The sequence below is a fragment of the Physeter macrocephalus genome, chromosome 7 (assembly GCF_002837175.3).
Source record: "Physeter macrocephalus isolate SW-GA chromosome 7, ASM283717v5, whole genome shotgun sequence".
In the NCBI taxonomy this organism is placed as follows: domain Eukaryota; kingdom Metazoa; phylum Chordata; class Mammalia; order Artiodactyla; family Physeteridae; genus Physeter; species Physeter macrocephalus.
This window is the reverse complement of record NC_041220.1, coordinates 55,670,240-55,694,918: the sequence shown is the minus strand read 5'-3', so window position 1 is coordinate 55,694,918 and position 24,679 is coordinate 55,670,240. Positions and strand designations below refer to the sequence as shown.

At 35.9% G+C, this 24,679-nt stretch overlaps 1 protein-coding gene across 1 annotated transcript in view; it reads right to left on the bottom strand.

Annotated features, from left to right (window-relative positions):
* Positions 1-24,679, bottom strand: part of GABRA2 (gamma-aminobutyric acid type A receptor subunit alpha2) — a 128,153-nt gene that overhangs the window by 76,366 nt on the left and 27,108 nt on the right. The window contains exon 4 of the mRNA XM_024132029.2: positions 1,418-1,485. Within this exon, the coding sequence (XP_023987797.1) occupies positions 1,418-1,485 (68 nt within the window). The remainder of the gene's footprint in view (positions 1-1,417; positions 1,486-24,679) is intronic.

The following is a 24,679-nucleotide window of genomic DNA, read 5'->3' as shown; positions in this document are numbered from 1 at the left end:
CGCAACGGGAGAGCCACAACAGGGGAAAGCCCCGCAACCAAAAAAAAAAAAAAAAAAAAAAGAATGAAATATTGCCATTTACAGCAACATGGATGAACCTAGAGAATTTTATACTTAGTGAAGTAACTGAGACAGAGAAAAACAAACGATGTATGATATTACTTACATATGGAATCTAAAAAATAATGCAAATGAATCTATATACAAAACAGATATAGACTCACAGACATAGAAAACAAACTTAAGGTCACCAAAGGCTGGGGTGGGCAGGGGAGGAGGGGTAAATTAGGAATATGGGATAAACAGATACAAACTACTATACATAAATTAGATAAGCTATAAAGATTTACTATATAGCACAGGGAACTGTATTCAATATCTTGTAATAACCTATAATGGAAAATAATCTGAAAACAAAATACCTGAATCACTATCCTGTACACCTGAAACTAACACAATATTGTAAATCAACTATACTTCAATTTAAAAAAATTGGCTAATATTGTTAATGAGTGTCTGCAAAAAAGGAAAACCTTTAGTTTTTGTGTGCTTATCCAGGTGGAAAACCTGCACACTTATCCTTCCCCTTGGGGTATCAGATAAAGGGAAGAAATTGGGAAGAGAAGACATGACGGAGAAAGGCCAGGCAAAGCAGGGACAAGGGCATCTCCTCTAATTCTCATTCCCTGACCATAAGGAAGGTGGATGAAAAATAATTTCTACAAAAAAAATTCTATAATAGAGCACTGTAGATAGCAGTAGAAGTGGACGGATTACTAAAATTCTTATGCTTAACCAAGGATTTATCGATGATGTATCTAGTGCACTGATTTCTAACCCAACAGACTAATTTCCCTCTTCTACTGATCTCATTTTAAAGAAAACTACAGACCAGTTCCATAGAATTCAAGAATGTTAAGATTCTAGTTTTCTTTAGATTAATTTATATGTATGAGTGTATGCAGTGTATTTATGTAGCTAGGATGACAAGAAATCCACCTTACTCAATGTTAATAGAAGGTTTCCATTCGTAACACCGAACATAACCACAACCTGTAAGAAGCAGTTATCTATGAAACTGCCCCAGACATATGGAAGTCAAGCAGGGGCCTTAATCTTAAAAAATGGTTCTCAGTAATATCATTATTTTTATTTAAACAATTGTTTGCCACACTGCAGCTGGGTAGAAAATTTTGAAAATAATATAAAATATAAAGGGTTATTCTGAACACTCAAGTTAGAATGGTGCACACAGATATAAGCAGTTTAACAGCCTTAACTCTCCATGTATTCGGGCAGACTAAATAGGCATGAGACAGATCCAGAATCTATAACACTAAAAATATGTGTTTATTCTAAATTACCCCCCAGACTTCCCATTATATGAAGTAAAAATACTGTTTAATGAAAAACTCACCATATCTGTATCTGAGACTGGGCCAAAACTGGTCACATAGATGTTAGTGAAGACTTCAGTAATACTGTCTGGTGTAAGAAAAAGAGATTGAATATAGATATTATATAATGAGAACCACAGGAGAGAGAAGGGGTCAAGTACATGGCACGGTTAGAAAGTTCTGTGATATTTGGGAATATTTCTTTTTTGCTTTCTTTTCAACATTCACAACCAACAAAAATAGCTGTATTGCTTAATTACTTCATAGGGTCTTACAATCCTAAATGCTAAATGCTTAGAAGGATTATGACATTCTTATTTGGAAACTATACCTGACTAGAGCATTTTGTTTTCAGCACACTGCTCAGAATGAATAGTTTCTCAAAAACTATCTTAAATGTACCACCAGTACGGAAAATAAAGTACAGTTAGTATGGTTACTGTTTGATACAGTCCTGTAATTGACCATTAAACCAAATATTTCAAATGGTATTTCATGATGGTAGAGACGTAGTTTGTAGATTGTAAATTAGTGTATCTTCTCAATAAAGCACAAACACATTGTTAATCATTATAAATAAACATAATTCATATTTTATAAAAAGCTTTATCATTCAGTAACATAAAAATAAAAGCAAATAACATTCATTAATCAAAAGGATTACTTCCAAACAAGCTTGCCTTTACATGTATCTAAGAATGCCTAAACCGTGAAGATTAAATTGAATTAGATTTGAAAGTTATGTAACTTATAAAGTGTAGCACAATTAACTGGATTGCTTTATTAACCAGGTGATTTAGATCTTTTATTTTATTTTATTTTTTATTTTATTTATTTATTTTTTTTGTGGTATGCGGGCCTTCCTCTGTTGTGGCCTCTCCCGTTGCGGAGCACAGGCTCCGGTCGCGCAGGCTCAGCGGCCATGGCTCACGGGCCCAGCCGCTCCGCGGCACGTGGGATCCTCCCAGACCGGGGCGCAAACCCGGTTCCCCTGCATCGGCAGGCGGACGCGCAACCACTGCCCCACCAGGGAGGCCCAGATCTTTTATTTTAAATGAGCCAAATGGCAATGGGGGGAAAGCTCAAAGGAAAAATTTAAAACTAAAATCCTTTCAGTGTTCTTATAAGAAAAAAGTACATCATTAATTTCTACCATCATGAACTTAATGCCTTAACTGCTAAATGTCAAATGTGTAATTCTACACAAACAATATCATGAAATATTTTAATATTATACTGAACATTCATTCACTACCATGAAAGAGACAGTAAACTGAGTCTGGAATATTGTATCCACTAAAGCAAAAATAAAAAGTAAAAGGATTTTGAAATAACAGAGTAGACTGAATGCTTACTCTTAAAAGGACTTGAAATGTAATAATCTACATGAGAAATCTATGAGATAGATTATATGTTATCATCCCAATATATGTGTACACTGATGTACGAAAAGTTAAGGAAATGTGCCCCACGACCCACACTCTGTTGAGTGGATAGAGCCAGGTTTTAGGACCCAAGCACTCCGGCTCCTGAGCCCTCAGGGTAAACAAAGCACTGTACCACAGTCAAGAATAAATTTAAAACTAAAAGTGTTATCTTATCAACTACATATTTCTGTTCACCACAATACTCTGTGCCAAAAGCACACTTATGGTGTTCCAAATAAATACATTCCTTCAACTTTGTTATTTTATATACTATTTTATTCCAAAAAATGGTATTCATGAAATTTTGTTATAAAACTCATTTGAAACTCATTTATAAAGTTAATTCTCAGCTGCCACCTGCTCCCAAACACCTGCACAGGGTCGACTTCATAGCTATACAATTTGTGCAGTCACATAGGTCCCTGTGATAAGAAAAGTCCCATGCCTGGTCTAATGTTCTGTTTTGGCTTCCTTGAAATTCTTCCTTATGTTTTGCATAAAGGGCCATGCATTTTCATACTGGACTGGGCCTCACAAATTAGGTAGCTGGTCCTGGATCTGAATTATATAGGTTTTTTTCCTCTTACTCATACAAAATCAATCATGCTCTCACATTTATTCAATAAACAATTGAATAAAACGTTAGTCACTATAGATATTGGTTTAAAATGTTCCAAGAGAGAGAAATTAAAATGTTATGGTAGTCTTCACCCAAATAGAGGCAAATTGAATTTATTCTCCTTAATCTGGAGTTGTAAAGTTAGAAGAGAGAGTTGATGAAAATGCATGAATATATTCATGCTAAGGACATGAAGAATATCCATTTACACACCAAATGGCAAGTAAAGAGTAAAGGAGAATATGGTCATCCTAGTGGCTGCAATGAGGTGCCAACTAAGAATCTAAAGAGAGAAAAATAAAATTACCTTCAAAGCTCTAAACAGTAAGAGCAACACCTCAAGACAGAACAGAGATATGCAAAGTTACCTTAAAGAAAATAATTTCAAAGTTTATGGACTTCATAAACACAGTTAAAGAATGTATGCATTTCAAGGAATATTCTCTTGCTATGCATGTTCAGAAAAAGTAGAGGAAAATAAAGTGTCCTTAAAACTAGAGAGTGTTACAAAGGCAGCTTACACCCCTGTGACGAAGTGAGTTGCGTACAGTCACTGCTGCTGACAGATCCAGTAATCTGAGGTCTGGAATATTTACTGAATTTAGAGACCTGGGAGCCATTAGTAAAATAATGTGTGCAGAGGCCAGCTTGAAGTGAGGGAAGTGAGAGAAGAGGAAGAGCCTAGAGTGATTTAAAACAACCTTTGAGAAGTTCGACTGTGAAGGGAAAGAGGACTCCAGCAACAGGGGAAGGTGGGGGAAGAGACAGTTTTTGTTTGCTTGTTTAAGGTGGAAGATAGTTAAGGATCTGGCAATGCAGATGGAAGGGACTAAGGGAGCTGCTGAATATTCAGGAGACAAGATCAGTGAAAGAGGAATATTCCTGAGTAAGCAGGTAGTGCATTCATTAAAAGAGACTGACAATATATACATAGAGGGAAAAAGGAGGAGGGAATATCCTTAATTATGTCAGGGTGAGAAGACAGAATGTTGAAATAAAAAGAAGTAGGTTTTTAGGTCTAGTGGCAGGAAAGTTCCTGGAGAGGAGAGAAATTCTGAGTTACATTTAAAATATCTGTGCATTATTTTTATTATAATAGATGATGATTCCAAGTCAAAAATGTGATAGTATAATTATATTAATAACATTTACAATAGTATACATCCATAGAAGACCAATGTAGCATCTGCTGCCAGTTCTTTGTCCATAGCCCCTTGACAATCATGATTCCTCTACATCAGGGGTCCCGAACCCCCCGGCCATGGACCAGTATCGGTCTGCAGCCTGTTAGGAGCCGGGCCACACAGCAGGAGTTGAACAGCGGGTGCGCGAGCGAAGCTTCATCTGCCGTTCCCCATCGCTCCCCATTGCTCGCATTACCTCCTGAAGCAACCCCTCACCAGTCCATGGAAAAACTGTCTTCCATGAAACCGGTCCCTGGCGCCAAAAAGGTTGGGGACAGCTGCTCTACATGCTGGGATGTTCTGCTGCAAGCTCCTGTGATTCTCTGCCTGAGGGCTTTTCCTGGCTGTGCAGGGCAGAGTGTGATTGCAGAAAAGTTTGTGTTCCTGGGAACAGCCATCAACCAACGATGGATGAGAGTTGGAGGAGCTATAACTCAGCTTTCTCTCCCTCTCAGTGGAGACAACTCTAAGGCATGCTCTACACCATTTCCCAGATGACTTCAGTGGGAGGAAACTACACCGGTCCTCAGCAGTGACCTGCTCAACATGGTACCCTGCTTTGGCTGTCCTCCATTCCCTGTATCACTTTGACCTCCCTCAGCTAGTGCCGCCTGAAATCCCTTCCCAGATGATTGTGTATCTTAGAGTCTGCTTCTGTGAGAAGCCAAAGCCAACTACAAACATCATTCACATACTCTAAGAAGAAAAAAAAGATAATAATTAAGGAGTCAGGAAAGATATTAATTGTATTAAAAGATATTAATTAATTGCAGTTCACCATCCAAGCTATAAGCTATATCGTCTTCACCCCTGTAATTTAGATATAACACTAATACTAATAAGGGCACACACTCATAAGATGGAGAGTAAAATCAAACTGTAAATGACATCCCTTCAAGAAGATGAGGATGCTAATAATTTTGCTCACCATGTATCATAAATAGGATGTCATGCACATATTTTAAGACAAGCTAGCCATTGCTGTTTTGCTTTACTCTCTCAGCAGCAACAAAGACATTTTGCTTCCTGGGACGATTTCTGTTAAGTTACTACATGTGCCATTTGTCATCAGTCAAGTTCAGTAAAGTCAACAAATACTTAACCGACTTTTGTGTATATGGCACTTAGTGTTCCCTATTAAAAGTTGAAAACTTGGAATCTGATAATATAATTTGTCACCATTCCACCACAAAAGAATTGCTGCTCCTTATCCAATATCTTCCTCCCAGTAGACACTTAACACGTGTTTGATAAATATAGTGCCCATAAAATCAGGAAGAATTAAGACCAATAATAAAACCAATATGAATTGTGTTTTCTTACAATCATTTTTCATGATAGTTTTAAGTTTTGGTCTTTGATTCTTTGCAATGATTTGGAAACATGAAATATAAACATATAGTGAATACATGAAATTTCCTCAGTGTAAGACTCCTGGTGCTTTTAAATTTTTGAACCTTTATATTTTTGAACCTATATATTTTTGTTCTTGTAGTTTTCTTTATTTTCTTTGATTTTTTTCCTACTAATGAAAATGCATTGATTTAAAAAGTATAGCACATTTGGGAATCTGAAACAAGAATCAAGATGGCTGTATGTTTATGGACAGGACACAAAATCCTCAAAGGATAAACTAAACATACCCCATCATGACAGTAACTGATTATGGGTTACAAATGAATCTGACTTTGAAATCACTGGAGGGTCTATCTATCCCCCAGTAAGGTTTGGGACTGTTCTGGCCCTTAGAACCAACACCAGGTAGAAGATTTGTAGTGCCTTCTCTTTCTTTGAAATGTCTTTCTTCAGTACCTAATGACTCAGCTTGCTCTGGTGAGGAAGCTGAAGACACACCTCTCTCCCCAAAGCACTAGTAAAGGAAATCAACTAGGAAAGGGAAGAGGAGACTGAATGCACATTGATTCCCATGGATTTAGTGGGACCGTTTGGTTCAGTTAACAAATAGCTACTAAGAGTTTACTAAGTATTGTCCAGAGACATCCCCTGCCTGACAGACAAGGGAGAGAATGTTTTCAAAAGGAAGCTGTTAGTGGTGCCAGAAGCAAATTATGTTCCTCAAGGTAATGTTTCATCAAGACTTTGCTACATGCTCAGTGTGGGACTCTGACAGGGGAAAGAATGAAGATGTTCTCAAAGATCTCACTTTCACTCTCACAGGTTAGATTCTCTTTTGAGGAGATTCTAGTGACCCCATCACATTTCAAGTTGTTAAAGATTGCATCCAGAGCACACGGGATACCCTAGAACACTAAGAGTTCAAAGTTTAGTCTGAGCACAGGCTATTACATATCTAGTATCCCTGGGTTAGTTAGAAACTTGGAGCTTATTAATCACCAACCTGAAATCCTATGCTGTTCTCTAAGTACTGATAGAAACCAGCTTAACAACTAAGTTATGAGAATTTAAAAATAAAAACTATGCTGTTATAAATTTACATTTTGCTCCCCAAATACATATTAATAAAAAATGATTCTTATGTCCAATATATATAATAAGGATAAGCTTTTACTTTTTTAAGATAATGAATTATTTTATAAATCAACATAAATTGAGCATTCTTAATGCACTAAGAACTACAATTCACATATATATGTGTGTGTGTGTGTATATATATTACTAATACAAAGGATTGAAAAAATTCCACTATATTAATTTTCTTTCTTATAAAAATGGTGCATAAGTTAAAGCTTGCTAATTGATTTTTTCTTTTATGACCTTTTCACCATCCTCACAAAATATTGCTGTGGACAGTGATATTTCCATTTACTTTGCAAAATAATTTTTCAGTTCTTTCTTTTCTATTTTGTAGAAGGAAAGCATTTAAATGTAATAGAAGTATAGACATTGAAAACACTAAATTTCAAAAGCTCATATAGGCCATGGCTTCAAATATTCAAATTTCTGCCTCCTCTGTTTCTAGTCTTGGTAAAAGCCACCATAATTTTGTCAGTTGTCAAACTTTTAGTCTCAGGCTGAACTTCTTACTCATATCCAGCATTTTAATTGATGACTGGGTTCTGTTGATTATATTTCCTACATCGTTTTTGACTTTCCCTTCTCTCTCAGTCCTCACTGGCAATGACCTCTGGAATGGCCTCTTATAGTTTTCCTGCTTCTAGTCTCACCAACTCCTATATACCCTCCATGACACTGCTAATAATAAATCATGTGATGTCTCTTCTCTGATCAAATTTTTCTCAATGACTCTCCTTTGCCTAAAGATCAAGTTCGAAGATCACAGCATAGCACATCAGACTCTTCATGATCTTTGTCTCCTTTGCATCCTGATCCAGCACTGTCCCACACTGTATACCTTAGCCATACCCAACTCCATGTTATTCTCCTTCATTCTTTTTCGAGCAGGGGGGGCGGTGCTTTCTCTTTCCTCTACATAAAATGCCCTCTCATTTAATCCTTGTTCTTAAAAAATAAGTTCAAATAACACTTCCTCTTTGAAGTTGTCCTTGCCATCCCTGGGTATTTAATTAGTCTTTCTGTTGGTTCTAGAAATGTTTACTTCTTCAATGAAATAATCAAATCATATTGCAACTTCTAATGCATGAGGAGTTGTTAAATGGTTGTGTGTTTCCCCACTCTACTCACCACTCAAGAGCGCCCAGGACTTTGCTCTATGTGCATAATATGGAGCAACATAGATTATCACAGAATGATAATCACAGAAGATTATGGTCAAGGATAAGGCCATAACCAATCCTGTCACACTCAAATATGAGATAAAGTATTATCTTTACACCTACAGATAACCTGTAATAAATTACATGTAGCAAAAGTATGATGGTAAAGTGCTGAATTACATTAAACATATAGGGAAAAAATTTAAGGCACGGTTTTAGATTCAGATGCTAAAAGCATAAGATCATTTGCCTTCATTTCTAATAGAGTTCAGTTCTCATATTCAACAATCCAACATTTTCATCTACAACATCCTAAAGGTAAATGCATGAAGAGCCTCGTTGGCAATATTACAAACCCTTGCTATCTTTCCCTGAATCTCTTGGATCAGCTTCAAAAAGAAATTCTGTACTTATAAAATAGAGCTAACTGTATTCTAATTTGATGATAGTATCAATTTCTTCTTAAAAATAAATTTGGCCCAAATTAGTATAAAAGGAAAAAAGAAATCTCCTAAAGTAACTAACTTTATCACCCATCAGTGGATGCTGTTTCCTGACAGTGTGTACATTGGAAAATGTTATGATTACTTTACACCTAATATGTAATTAGGAACTTTTAGAAACTTTATGTAGCAACCCTTAAATACTTGTCTTATCTGTTGAATTCCCATTGTGTAATAATAAAAGGAACTTATTGCCTATTAAGCATTTACTATATGCATGGACTGGGTTAAATTTTTATATATAATTTCATGATCACCCTGTGAACTGTGCATAATTATATTCATTTTATCTCATCCCAATTCAACAGCTACTTAGAGAGCTGTACTGCAACATTTTTTGTGACTTAAAAATCCCATGCTAATAACTATTTCAATAATAAAATGTCATTCAAAAACACAACCATTGGAAGAATTTTTCATTTAGTTTAAGATTATTTGGTATCTTTAGTGCCAGTATAATCACATCATATATATATTTATTACACACTTGCCATGCACCAGTCTCAAGTTATATATTTGAGGAGATAAAATAATGTAGAAATAATAATAAAGAAACCTACAGTCCAGTTAAATAGTCGGCTGGTTTTATAAAACATGATGTCATTTCAACTTTTCATTCCATCATATACATGATGTAATATGTATATGTTACATATTAGTATGTATTGTATACACTTATATATATATGTATGTGTGTATATGGTTTGTTTATATATGTATTATATATTGTTCTGTGTGTATACATATATATAATAATATGTGATTTATATGTATGTATTTGTGTGTATGTGTATACACATACCAATATATAAATTTTGGTGTTGAACTGTCCCATATTTAAATCAAAAGCCTTATATCACTCTGTCTTAAATCTGGAACTTCTGAAGAGGGCTACATGTAGAAAAATACTGATAAATGGATAAATAAATTTTCTTTCTTTCCCCCTTTCTTTCCTCTTGTTTTTCTTCCTTCAAAAAAATGACAATTGAGGGACTGATTGTTACACTACTTAATACACTTAGATAAAAGACAAATAAAGAACATAGTATGTAGCCATCATGGTCTTTGAGGGGAAAGAAACAAGTAAATATATGACTGTCTACAAAGCATGTGTAAATGGTAAAAATAATCAATCATGCTAAGCGGTGATGTCAGGAGGTAGGAGGTGGCTGATGGTAAGAAGAGGAGTGACTCTGAACCAAAACTGGGGTGTCGGAGTAGGCTTCTCAAGCCATCCTTTTATTTATAATGCATGCTTCTTTTAAACTTTTTTAAACATTTAAAAGTTTTCATTTGCTCTCAGAACCTTTCCCTTCTATCATTTCAACTCATTTGATAACATGGTCTCATAGTTGAAAGAAAGAAAAAAAAAAAAAGAAAGAGAGAGAGGGAGGGAGGGAGGGAGGAAGGGAGAAAGAGCTAGCTAGCCATTAACTGTAATGATTATTAATTCTTATGATAGGCCCCTTTGATGCAATTTTAGGAGACCTAGACTTCTAATTAGGGAGAAATCTTAAGAATGTAGATTACAGAGTAGGGTTTGGACCTGAAAGTGAAGGCAGAAACACAGCAGAAGGAACTTAACGGAAAAGATTCACTAGATGCAGGAGATAAAGGAAAGGTTAAAAAAAAAAAAAGATAACTGTGAAATTAAAGTGATAGTAGAATTCTTTGGTGGTCTTTTAAAATTGTTTTGGACGCTACACCTAGATCTGGTCAGAAAATACTCAGTTTAATGCAAGTTCCCAAACTCAGTCTCCTTTGTGATTCACAACATTATTTTACTTTGTTCTAGATCTGTCCCTGAATCCTAATTATGTCTATATATTTTTCAGAACATTAAAATATTTTTATTTTAGACATTTACTACTATATAAGAAGTAGAGATATGAGAAAAATTTTTTACAGTCAAAATTTTTAGTCAGAATATTTGAAAAAAAATATATATATATATGGGTAATAACATTCAAGACTCATGCATGAAAAACTGTCCTTTCAAGGATAGTGATTACAGATGTATTTGAAATAAAAAATTAAATTTACTTTTTTTAACACCTTTATTAGAGCATAATTGCTTTACAATGGTGTTAAATTTACTCTTTATTAATCTATAGTATACTTTAAATTTCTCAGCTCTGATTGTATATCTTCCATAAAATATTTCAATGCAAATAATCACGTTGCTTCATTCCTTTTTTGATTTGCATTTAAATTTTATCATTTTTCCTTCTCTGCTCTAATACACTGTTATGAGCATATGATTTTTCCCCACTGTCCTACATTCAGTTTCCAGCACCACGTCCTATAACAGTATTCGTTATATAAACTTGAAGTTTGATACATTTGGGGTTTTACCAGAAAATGATTCCCACTTTGTCCACCCTTACTTGTTCCTGCCATTCCTGGTAGTCTATTAAACTGCTGTTTCAGCTCTCTGGGCAGTTTTAAAAGGCAGCTGTTGTACAACCCCAGCTAATAGATCAAAGAGATTCACCCCATGTTTGCCTTCACTGAGCTCAGAACATGGAACTCTCAGCCTTTTGCTATAAGGGCAGAGAAACGTTGATAAATGAGCCTTTATACCTCATGCAAGGAAAACACATCCAGTTTATAGTCACAGGGACAGTTATAGCTAAATCAAGGTATTTCACTTGTGCCCAATACATCTCACCCCCAACTCTCCTATTTGTAAGGAGCTGACACTATTTGTCTGAACTATTGGGTCTCGGTAGTTTGCTTTTATTTGTGACTCACCGATTATGATGAAAAAACAGAAATAGTAAGTAAGCTACATAATTGATTTTTCCTTTGGTCCTCCCAGAAATAATAATGTTTGCTTCTTTTCTCAGTGTGAAAGTTTTTATGAATCCCATCTGTAAATGTTCACAAGAATATAAATCTAATACAGAAATGAAATACATCATTTCCAGAAAATACTGTGGCAGTTCTCTTTTGTTCCTAAGAATATATCACCACAGAAAGAGAAGAACTGAGACTGCCTTTTGCCCATGTAAGAAGAATTTTAGACAGACTTTTCAGACTTATTTAGTCACGTAATTTCATCCATTGTCCATTTCCATTGACTGCACAGTACTTGTCTCTGTGTGGTCAGAGAACAATGAAGCCAGATCACTAGTAAGTCTCCCTAACAAGGGAGACAATTTTCTGCAATCAAGAAGGCTGTGGGCATCCGTATTGATTTTGGAGAATGGCTGGAGCAGAGTGCCTGGATCAGACAATTTAATGGGGAATGCATAGGCAGAGCCAGACCTAGATCAAGCTGTAAAGTAAAAGAAGTTTTTCTCTGAAAGGTCATATTATCTTTTCATGCCTTACTATTTTCTTTGACCAGTAGAGTTGTCCCCATAGCCCTCAAAGGTTCAACAATCACTAATTCAGCACCAGCTGGGTGCATATCATTTTCACAGTGCTGTGGAGGTTACAAAGAAGTGTAAGGGAGTTCACTGTTCTTTTTTAAGTGCATAAAACAAAAAGCCACAAATTGTAAAATAATAATACTCATTACATTTATTACAATGCTTGCTGATGCTTAGGCTAAAACCTTGTAATTATCTTTGTCTTTTCTCTTTCACACCCACATCCAATCCATCAGGAAAACTTTCGGTTCTATAATATATCCAAAATCCTGCTACCTGTCAAGATCTTTACTGCTACCACCTTGGTCTAAGCCACCACCATCTCTCACCTGGATAACAATGGTCTCCCGGCTTCCACCTCTGCCCTCATACAGTCTATTTTCATTATATCACTGAGAGTGGGTCTTATAAAACATGAGAAAATGGAATCATGCCATACCACCACTTGGAATTCTGAAAAAACTCCCCATTTCACTCAGAGTAAAACCAAAGCTCCTATAATGGCCAACAAAGCCTTAAGTGATGTAAGCCATCCTCTCTATTATATATCTAACTTCATCTCTCTCTATCAACTTGGCCTCCTTGTTCTAGACATACTCCCACCTTAAAGACGTTGAACTGACTGCACCCCTCCCCAACCTAGAATGCTATTTTCCCAGCCATCCATATATGTGACTCCTTCTTTAAATCCTCATAGAAATGTCAACATCTCATCTTGCCTTCAGTTTTCCCAATACTCACTTCCCTGCTCTACTTTTATTTATTTATTTTTATTTTCTCCATAGCATTCATCACTTACTGTCATACTACATAATGTACTTCACTATGTGTATTTATTTCTGCTCTGTTCACAAAGATGTAAACTTAGGGGCAATAATCTGTTTTGTACACTTATAATATTCCAATGGATTAGAACTATTGTTGACACATACTTGGCATTCAATGAATGCTTATTAAAAAATAAATACATTTATGAAAGAATGAATAAAAACAGCTTTTACCACGTGTATACTACATGCCAGGACTTTGTTACGTGTTTTGCATATATTATCTTATCTTCTCTCATAAAACACTGTGAGCTAGGTATTACTCCAAATGCAGAAGCTGACATTTGGAAAAAAATGTGTTACTTGTCCAAGGTTACAAAGCAGCTAAGTGACAGAGCCCGGTTAGAAACTCACGTCCAACTAAAACTTGGAATATTAACCACCATGACATGTTGCAAGTAAATTCTTGTTTCACTACATAGTTCTGCATAATCCTAAATTCTGTTATGTGTAGAAAAGAATTTAAGCTTCCTAGATTGGGAAGCAGAAAGTAATTGTCAAGAGCTTTGTTATTCCAGAGTCTAATCCTAATTTAGAAAAATTTTCAAAGATACTGGTTCATAATTTCTATAGAAAAGGGAAAGAAAAACAGGGAACATGTGTGAATTTTAATGTGTTCTTTTATTTCATTTCATCATATCCTGATTCTCAATTCTTCCTGGGAATTACTCCTAAGCTTCCCTAATACTTGAACTCTCTTCTGGACCTTCGATTAACACAATACCCAAACCATTTGGTAAATTCAGCATTTTCAAATAAACTAGGTGACTTTTTAAAAATCATTCAAACTGCTTGTTTGGAATAATGCAAAGCAACCAACCAGTGGGGAACCGCAGCTGCTCTCAGTGGTTCCCCTTGAATTCAGTTATGGTCTCAAGAATGAAGACACTTGGTCCCATCTTGGTGAAGCACGGTAATCCTTTAACTTCCCTCACTTATGGCACCAGTGTATACTCTTGTGCACATTATCTTATTTCAGATATGAATCTGTCATCTAGTCTTGCCCCATGTATGTCAGACTTGGCACCACCTGTACCTCAGATTCCAAAATTCTTTGGGATGAGGCCTGGATATAATTATACACACTAACTCATTTTATACACACCGTACAGGCAGCCATGAACTGACTAGACTCCTAATATGCACATTCTGATAAAAATATCCTAGTCTACTCCCTTCTGAGGCACCCTCCACCCACACCAACACTTCACTTTCTCATTTGCCTGGTGAGTCATATCAGTGCTGGCAATTTATATTAAATGCTTCAATCCCAATTTCTTATTTTGTTTTTGGCCAGTATTCTCTTAACCTGAATAGTCCTTATAAATGTAATTGTTCGCTTCTTACAGTATAAACATGGAGGAATGTGTAGTAATCAATAGAGTCCTAGCATTTCGATGTGCTGAACAATATTTTTTAGAATTAAACATCCATCATGCTTTAAAAATACTCCAACAGATTGTCTTTCTAAATGGTGCCTTAAACAGCGGTTGTTCCTCTCTTTGCAAGCTCAGTGAAGAGATAATATATCCTTTGGGGTCAGGTGATGCTCCATTTTCCCCCCAGTAGACCTTTTAACTGCAAATAACTTTCCTTAAATGGATTCTCAAATTTCTTATTATTAAATCAAAGAAAACAAGAGAAGAATTTTTATGTGCACAAAGCATTCACTTTAGCACTTCCTGCAGGATAGCTCATTTAAATGTGTAGGATTCCTGATACTCTCATTGCCAAAGATCCCCCCAGGGCACAAGAACCTTCAAATAATCAGGACTATGTTAGGCACAGCACTACCAGAGCATGATTGGAAGAAAATACATTACAGTCTAATATGCTACACGTTTTCTGTCTTGTTTTTATTTATTTATATTTTTCTGCATTACTTTCAAATACGACTAGTTCAGTTAGAATGGAAGTTCAGTTGTAAGACTCTTTCAGGCTCTTTCTAAATATACACTTCATCAGCTTATTAGACCACTGGAGCTAAATGTGGTTACAATAGTTTTGTTTACATTCCTCATCTGTTATTCTCATAATGGTGATGTATTATTACCTGTTCCAAGAGTCAAGAGCCCTCAACTCTGTCTTCATTGAACCTGCTGAAATGTGACATCTCTTGCTTCACATCAGGGGCCAAGATCATATCCCTGTTAATTGTTAGTTGGATCACGGCACTCAGTTCTCCCGCCCACATCACGCCTCGTGAAAGAACACCATTTCCCTCAAATTCATCCTTTAAACTCCGAAAATCGCTTTCTTCAACCACTGCTCTACTGTGTGCCTCAGAAAACCTTAATAATTCTGGAGTTCTCAGAAAATCAAAATCAGCTTTCTACTGCTCTACTTGTAATCTCTTCTCCTAAGACTTCTAATTTTATCCTCCTGTCCAGTCCCTCTCTACGGATTTGCCAAAGTCAATCTACTTGTTGATTTTTTGCTGGAAATCTCCCGTTCAAGAACCCACTTGCCTCCACCTCTTCACACTCTGGCCCAGGCACGAATCAGCGTGGCAATTACTTGGGAGGTGAGGCAAACTCACTGAGAAGAAAGTGGTCACTGTTTTCCAGCTTCCCAAATTTATGGCATCTAACAGCTCCTCTCCTTGAAGTTTATCAAGCAGTTATGGGATTCATGGCAGCCACAAGTAAGTAAGTCTTTGAGGAATCTAGAGTCTGCATATCAAAATCACTTCTGAGACTCACATAAGCCCTGGGTCTGCAGAGATTGTCACAGGAAAATCAGGAACAAATTTAATAGTTTCAGAGTTAGCGTATTCTATTTTCCTAGAGAGGCAAAAGGAACTGCCGCCCTGTGGAGGTTTAATCTAGTGTTAGGGGGAACACTTATTCCCCAGTCCTCACATTTTCCTGGGAACACTATTGAAATAACACTTCTAGCCCCATTCCCCACTCATTCATGCCTCCCTTGAAAGAGAACTGTGGCAAGTGAGATTGGGAGAAGGAACTGAACACTTTGTTGGGTTAAGATCTACCTGAACCAGGAGAGCTGTGTCCTGTGTTCTTGCTTCCTGTGATAAGCATGCAATATCAAGCATAAGCTTTTCATCCAGAGACAGAGCTGAAAGTGTCCCTTTCTGGCTACTCTACTGGGGTTCCATACATATGAAACAGTGACTACGAGTATGTGTGTCTATCTGCAGGCCCCAATATTCCTGGGGTGAAGTATTAGGAAGCCTGACCATGATCACACATGTAAGCCACATTCTCCAATCCAGCTTGGTCAGAAATAAAACTGATATTCTAATCTCCGTATGTCTGCTTCCTACGTCTACATTTTCTGTGAGTTTAGGAGGGGAATAAAGGAGTCTTTTTTTTTAACATCTTTATTGGAGTATAACTGTTTTACAATGGTGTGTTAGTTTCTGCTTTACAACAAAGTGAATCAGTTATACATATACATATGTTCCCAAAGGAGTCTTATTACTGGCGTCATAGACCTTCAACAGCTAAAGAGAGGAATTACACATGTTTTTTACCCAAAATGTTGAGTTTCAGTTGATTAGGACTGTGTAAAATTTAAAGTCCTCAATTTGAATCTGAATTCTGTCATTTACTATCTTTATAATATGAGGCAAGTTATTTAATCTCTCAGTGCCTCAGTTTCCTCGGTTGTGGATTCAAGTAACATTTAATGAGCACATGGTCTGTACCAGATACTGTTCTAGGATCTGAGGGCACACAATGTGCTCACACACAAACAGAATAAAATGCATTCATGGAGCTTTCATTCTGTAAAATTGAAAGAGTTCTACAACATAAGGTCAGTATAAGAATTAAATGAGTTGGTATATAAGATGTACTTACAGTGGTACCCAGAGCATAGTAAGCTCTCATCAATTAGTAAGCACTCAATAAGTGATGGTGATGATGATGATGGTGATGATCTTTGCTGCATTTAGGGAAGCAAAGCCAACTCTAACTTGCTATTAATGCAGTTCTTTCTCTGTGATTGTCTCTGAGCTTCATTCAATATGCCCCATGATGCATTGATGATTCTCACAAAAAAAAAAAAAGTCATAAATTCTGATTTCTAAACTCCACTCTCAAACTCTACATTTAGCTCCTTAGAGGATACTGTTATTTAATATGCTATGCTATGTCAGGAGGAATTGAATTTTTCTGACTTTGAAAGTACAGGGGTTTCTTTTTTGTCTGTGTTTTGTTTTGCAACATTCAAGTAAAACATGCTTTGCATATTGTACTTTCAACTTGATTGTGGTAGACAACATTGAAAACATTTTCTCATGGTCTTCAATGTGGCAGTAGGACACTGCTAAATAAATACATCTATGAAGTCGACGAGAATGTGGACAAAACAGAACTGCCATTTCTTTAAGAATATTCTAACCATTTCTCAGTTTCACACACTGGCTAATTAGGAATTCCAGGTATGCATGTTTGCTGGATTGGTTCTAGTATAGATGTGGCTACACTAGCACACTCTTGCCCCTACGTCCATGCGTAACCACCTTCTGCAACACAACTGATCTAGATTCAACTCAGAGGGAACTCTCTACACACTCTTCTAATAGAATCCTTTCATCTGCATGCCATGCCAGTTATGAGGATCTTATGTACTAGCTTGGTTACTTGTTAGAATTGTCCATTTTAATTCCTACCTAAAAATACGTGACAGATCCATTTATCTTAGCCACATTAATGTTCTCTACGTAAGGACTGATGATGAATTGTTTTCACAGGTAATTGATAACTCTCAAACACAGCTCCTTGTCTTAATACATTCATTCAACTATCAAAAAACATGTCTATTATTTACAAATGCTGTGATCTGCAATTCTGTCTTCATTTTGAAACAGGAAATGAAAGCCTGGAGAACTTAAATATTATAGAGTACATGGGGTCATAAAGATAATAAAGAGTAAAGGCATTAACTAAAATATTTTCCTCCTGACAAAGTCTATCAAACTATAAACACTGGTTTGCAAAAGTTGACCAAAATTTGCCCATTTATGTTGTAAAGTCTAATAAAAGTCACTCACTGCAAATTTAAGGAGATATGCTGAAAAAAAATCCTTATGGGATTTGACATTCTCAGGCATATTCTCTTTACTACTGTTGTAAAATCTAATGCAAATCACTCACTCCAAATTTAAAGAGATAATCTTAAAATAAATCTTTTTTTTTTTTTTTTTTTGTCTCGTTGCGGAGCACAGGCTCCAGACACGCAGGCCTAGCGGCCATGGCTCACGGGCCTAGCTGCTCCGCGGCATGTGGGATCTTCCCGGACCGGGGCACGAACCCGTGTCCCCTGCATCGGCAGGCGGACTCTCAACTACTGTGCCACCAGGGGAGCCCTTAAAATAAATCTTAATTGGACTTAACATTCTCTGACAATTTAGGGCTCACCTTCAATTGTTGACACTCATGATATCCATGACAATCACTGTAGAAATGGCACTGTAAGCTCTGTCAATTATCAGATGATTGAAAGGTGTCATACCTTTCTTTACTCAGTAATGTGTTGCTAAAATAACACATCTACAATTACCTGTTTCTAATATATTTTTAATGTACCAAGTAATATTTTAAAAAACTTTTGGTAAGTTCTCTGATTGTTTAGAACTCTATTTTTTTAAAAAAATAATTACTTTCAACAAGGAAGGACCCCTCATATAGTGATTTTTATTTTTATATTACAATACAATGATAAATTAGAGCATGAAAGATATATAAGAGCAGTGGGAGCTTCACTCACACCCCTGAAAAGAGAGGGGCAGAAAGAAGAACATCAACTGATGAAAAGAAGATTCCCTTCTCCTGTCCTGCTAGCTCTGGGATCAGTGAAACCAGATAAAATGCCTTATGATTCCGTGGGAATCTGATTTGTTCAGGAACTCCAAACATAATAAAGACAGCACTCCTTAAAGCTTGAAAAAAGAAACTTCATTAAAAAAAAAAAAAACACTGCTTTGCATGGTACAGGTTAACTTACATTCCATCCAACAAGAAAAGCACAGTTTGGAAAACAGAACTAGAATTTTTAAAAATGTAGATGAAATCATTATAATAAACCATGAAAAGCTACTGAGTAAAAGATTTAGAATTGTCTCTAAAATTTTAATGATTGGTTGTAAGCGTCTGCCATATAGTGGCTGGTCATTATTAAGAGGAGAGAATTTAAGCCTTAGCAGACTTACATGCAGTAAAGCAGTGGTTTGCAAAAGGACAAAAGATGATAAAGTTAAACTGGTTTATTCGATTATTAAACATTTACTGAGTGACACTCTATGCAGGATGCTGTGTTAAGTTCTGTGCAGATTAAACAATCAAGATGACTTAGTTCCTATATTCAAGAAATTCATAATCTACTCAGGAAGCTAAGGCATGCACAGAAGTCACGGTAATTCAGATCATCCCTATTTAAGTAAAATTAAGCAGTTTGTACCCATTTGCCTAAGTCAAAAACCTTTGAGATATCCCTGATTTTCCATCTTCTCTCACCTCATCTGGTCTAACAAGTTTTATTTCCACTACCTGCAAGACATATCCAAAAACAGATGTTTTTTAAAACATGAATAAAGCTGCAATAGATAAGGCAGATGATAAGGGATGGATAATAAACGTAGGGAATGAAAAGTAAAATATTTCAACAAGACAGAGAGGAGATAAGTGGCAGGGGGAGTATTAAGAATTAGTGGATACACACTATTATATATAAAAGAGATAAACAACAAGGACCTACTGTATAGCACAGGGAACTATATGCAACATCTTACAATAATCTATAATGGAAAAGAATCTGAAAAGGAATATATATATATATTTTAAGTACAATATATATATTATATATAAGTATATATATATAAGTACTTATATATTATTATATATGTATATATATAATATATGTATATAAGTACTTATATATATATGTACTTATGTATAACTGAATCACTTTACCGTACACTCAAAACTACCACAACATTGTAAATTAACTATATTTCACTTAAAAAAGAAGAATTAGTGGAGACAACTAATCAGTAAGCGTTAACGGACAGAGCTAGGAGATGTTTACACCTGCAGAGGTAGAGCGGGCATGAGGTCCCTAATCTAAGAAAAGACTTCAGAAAAATGCACACAAGGGCAGTTGAACTCCTGGGGAAAGATGAGACCGCCATCAGGAATGAAAATGTAAGCAAGAAATATTTCCATGTATTAAAGGAGAAAGAAAAGAGATCATCAGAGAGAAAAGAGGCAGAAACACACTAATACTAACGAAAAAATATTACAAGATAATGACCTATTTGAGAATATATAATGACATAAAACTAATTTAAAGAACAATTTAGCAATGGAAGGCTTAAAGAAAAAATTAACTATTATATAGAAGTTCTAATGTGTAATAGTTTAGCATTTCAGCTATAAAGTTAGTATTCTGAGAATACTTCATAAGACATTTAATAAAGATATCAAGAACATTAACAGCCCTAAAATGGTTTTAAAAGACATCTATTCAATATAGGCAAGGGTGATAAAAATAAAATTAAATGTTATGAAAGTATTAATAATGCACTTTAAAAGTCAGTCATTTTAGAATGTATAATTTTTTTATATTAATGGCAATTTTGAGCCATAACTGACATCTAAAATGCATTGTTGAATATAATTCAACCTTTCCAGGACAACTGTAAGGGAAAAAATGTGTTCACATACAATGGTTTAAAACTACAATACCCACAGCTGGTAATCTTGTCACATAAAAACTAAAATGAAATTTCTTTATCCCTTGCTAAGGGTTCATAAATAAGATATTCTGTAGATCAAGTGTCACATCAATGTCATATCATCCTGTAGATGGCTTGTCATCACCTCCGTGAAATGTTCATTCCTACCCAATTAAGGGGCATGTAAGATGCCAAAACTTGGAATTAGAGAAATATAAATTCAAATCTGAGTTATATACCAATAATCTTGTGGCCCTGTGCACATGTCTTAAATCGTGCTGCAGTTTTCTTACAGATGGGGCTCAGAATGCTCATCTGACGATGTTCTTGTAAAATTAAATGAAATGATGTCTGTAAAGTGTACTGTGCTTGGCACAGGCTAAATAGTAAAAAAATAAAAGGGTATATTTTAAGTTGGTAATAGAAATTATATTAGTTTTATATTGTTTAACAAGTTATTACAAACTTAACAGTTTGAAACAGCATCCATTTAGGAAGTCCACTTTGACATATGTGGGTTCTCTGCTCAGGGTCTGAGGTGGAAATCACAGTGTCAGCTGGGCTGTGTTCCCTTCTGGAGACTCTGGGGAAGGATCACCTTCCAAGCGCATTCAAATTGTTGACCTTGCAGCTGTAAAACTAAGGTCCCCATTTCCTGCTGGCTGCCCTGTCTCATCTCCTTGAGGCTGTCAACATTCCTTGCTACATGGCCCTCTCCAGCAGTGGAGAATCTCCAGGTCAAATCCCTTTCCTGTTTCAAATCTCCCTGAATTCTCTATTTCCGACCATCTCCGACATCCAGAACCAGATTTAAAGGGCTTATATAATTGAGTCAGTCCCTCCTGGATAACTTCCTTTCCTTAAGGCAAAGTGCCATATAACAAAACCTAATCGTGGGATTGATGCATTCACAGTCCCAGGGATTACAAAGGACTTATAAAACATGCAGCAGGAATCGTGGGAGATATCTTAGAATTCTATCTACCACAGCATTGTGGCAACAGTCTTAATAATTGTCTACTGTATAACACTTTCAATCATTTTAAAAACTTATCTTTTTTAAAGTTTGAAGAAATCATAAGTAATTATGATTAGAAACCTCATAAAATCCCTTCAGTTGTTATACCATTAATGTTTAACTATATTTACACACAGGAGATACAACATATTTATGGGAGTTTGAATTGCTAAAGAAAATCTAGAAGAAAGTAGATTATCATTTACTTGCCTACTCATGCTTTCTCAGAAACACCTTATTCCCCTGTTTTGTTCTGTACTTCAATAAACGTAAGCTTGAAAACCAGAAATTCCCTTTCATTTAATTCCAATGTGTGACAAAAAACACCATGCAATTCACAGATTCTGACAAACTTCTGAAGTTTGATTCTGCAACAAAGGCACCCATAAAAGGAAAAGTTTAATCATAGTTAACCCTAGGGTAAGTAGTTAAAGATCATCCAATTCCATGAATTCTCTTAGAAAAAATAACTACTCATGTCCTGTTTTTAAAGGAACTCTCATTTAAACTCATTATTTCCTAAACTGTGAACAAATCTCCAAATTATGACATATTAGCAAGAATCAAAGGGCAATTGTGAAGCTGGCTACTAATAAACACCTACCATATGCCAGGTACTTTTATGGTAACATTACACACATAATTTCATTTAATCTTTTTAACATTCTTAAGAATGTTGGTTATTTTATACCTATTTTACCTATGAAGAAACTGAGGCTCAGGGAAGGTAACTAATATTTGCAAAAACCATATAACTAGAATGTGTTAATGCCAGAATACAAACCTAGGTTTAACAGACTCCAAAGCCTAATCTCTTTCCTGGGTACACTATATGGCCTGGTAAGATTAACATGGGTCAAATGGGCACAAAGGAAAATGCATCTAGGAGACAGGGTTCTTGCATTTAATATTCCTTCATTTCTTTGGTTTTTATTGACTTATCCTTCTTTCATGTGCCATATTCTTCAAATGTGATTTACAACAAGCCAATCAAAGCTGAAATTTATAAGACTGATTGTATCATTGCATTATTAATTCCACAAATAATCTAAGTACTAACAAAGCAATGCTGAAATGATCTACCTAAACGACATGGTCTTCTTGTGTCCTTCTCATTAGCTATTCTTGAGCATAATAACAGCAAAAGCTGTGATTCACATCAAGTAAGGGGTAAAACCAGCAGAGTGAGAGGCAAAGATTCTGGCTTTAATTCACCAATACCCTAAGAGATTGTACTACTAATCAATGTCCTTTCTGTCCCTTCATATCTGAACCCAGATCCAAGTCCAGGGTATATGTCAAAGTCAAGGTTGACCAAGAAATGTGATAAGGAGATCCCCTAATCAAATAAATGAGTGGGATTGCAAACCATCCTTCACCTTCCAGAGGTACTTACCCAGAGGCTCCCAGAGCAGACATATTCTCATTGATATCCACTATCTCTGTTGCATTTGGGGGTTCTTAATTCCTGATTTATCAGATAAAAGCTCTGGAGAAACATGCATGGGTCAGAATGCACATTCTATCACAACGTAATTATGTGATAAAGGGCAAAAAAGTGGTCTCTTGCTCTCGTTTTCTTAAAGAGAGAAAAAAGTGGAGATCATCAAATTACTACCTTGTGGGACTAATAATGAGTATTAAATCATAGGTGAACTGCTTAGCATATTACCTGGCACTCAAAACATGTTGGATATTATTATTATTAATTTATTATGATCAGCATCATTTTATAATGTAGCCTCTACAAGACAACTGCAAGGCCTCTGTAGACTTATAAGAGAGCCTCTGACAGACAACGGAAAATTTTCAATCGTCCATAAGAAACTAATAATGGTCCTGCATAATTTCAACATGGAAAAACATTCAGACTTATGCTACTCGGGCTTTTGAAATATATTTTTGTAGTTTTGTTTTTGTTTCTATCACATGCAACTAGTGGCTCTTCCAGTGCTTCTGTTTCAGAGTTAGAATGCGGTGCTGAATGCCCTACAGACAACAGAACCCATGAGGCCTTTGGTTCACAATCATCACTCATATGGTTTGCCCAATGAAGCAACAGTGAAGGCCACAGAATTAGTTCTTTTACTATATTAAATCCAAGCTCATCCTAATGGTTCTAATTCTATGTGCTATTGAATTTAAGGTCCAGCACAGAAACTGAACCTATATGTCAATCAACAGTGTTTCTGAATGCTGGAGGTCAAAATCATTAATATTTAAAGATAAAACTCGAGATACCCTCATCCACCAGAGGTCAGACAGAAGAAGCAAGAAGAACTACAATCCTTCAGCCTGTGGAACAAAAACCACATTCACAGAAAGATACACAAGATGAAAACGCAGAGGGCTATGTACCAGATGAAGGAACAAGATAAAACCCCAGAAAAACAACTAAATGAAGTGGAGATAAGCAACCTTCCAGAAAATGAATTCAGAAAAATGATAGTGAAGATGATCCAGGACCTTGAAAAAAGAATGGAGGCAAAGATCGAGAAGATACAAGAAATGTGAAATTCACTGCTGTGTAACAGAATAAAGAAAAAAGAATGTAAAGAAATGAAGACAGCCTAAGAGACCTCTGGGACAACATTAAACACAACAACATTCACATTATAGGGGTCCCAGAGGGAGAAGAGAGAGAGAAAGGACCAGAGAAAATATCTGAAAAGATTGGAGTCGAAAACTTCCCTAACATGGGAAAGGAAATAGCCACCCAAGTCCAGGAAGTGCAGTGAGTCCAACACAGGATAAACCCAAGGAGAAACACGTCGAGACACATAGTAATCAAATTGGCAAAAATTAAAGATAAAGAAAAATTATTGAAAGCAGCAAGGGAAAAATGACAAATAACATACAAAGGAACTCCCATAAGGTTAACAGCTGATTTCTCAGCAGAAAGTCTACCAGCCAGAAGGGAGTGGCATGATATACTTAAAGTGATGAAAGGGAAGAACCTACAACCAAGA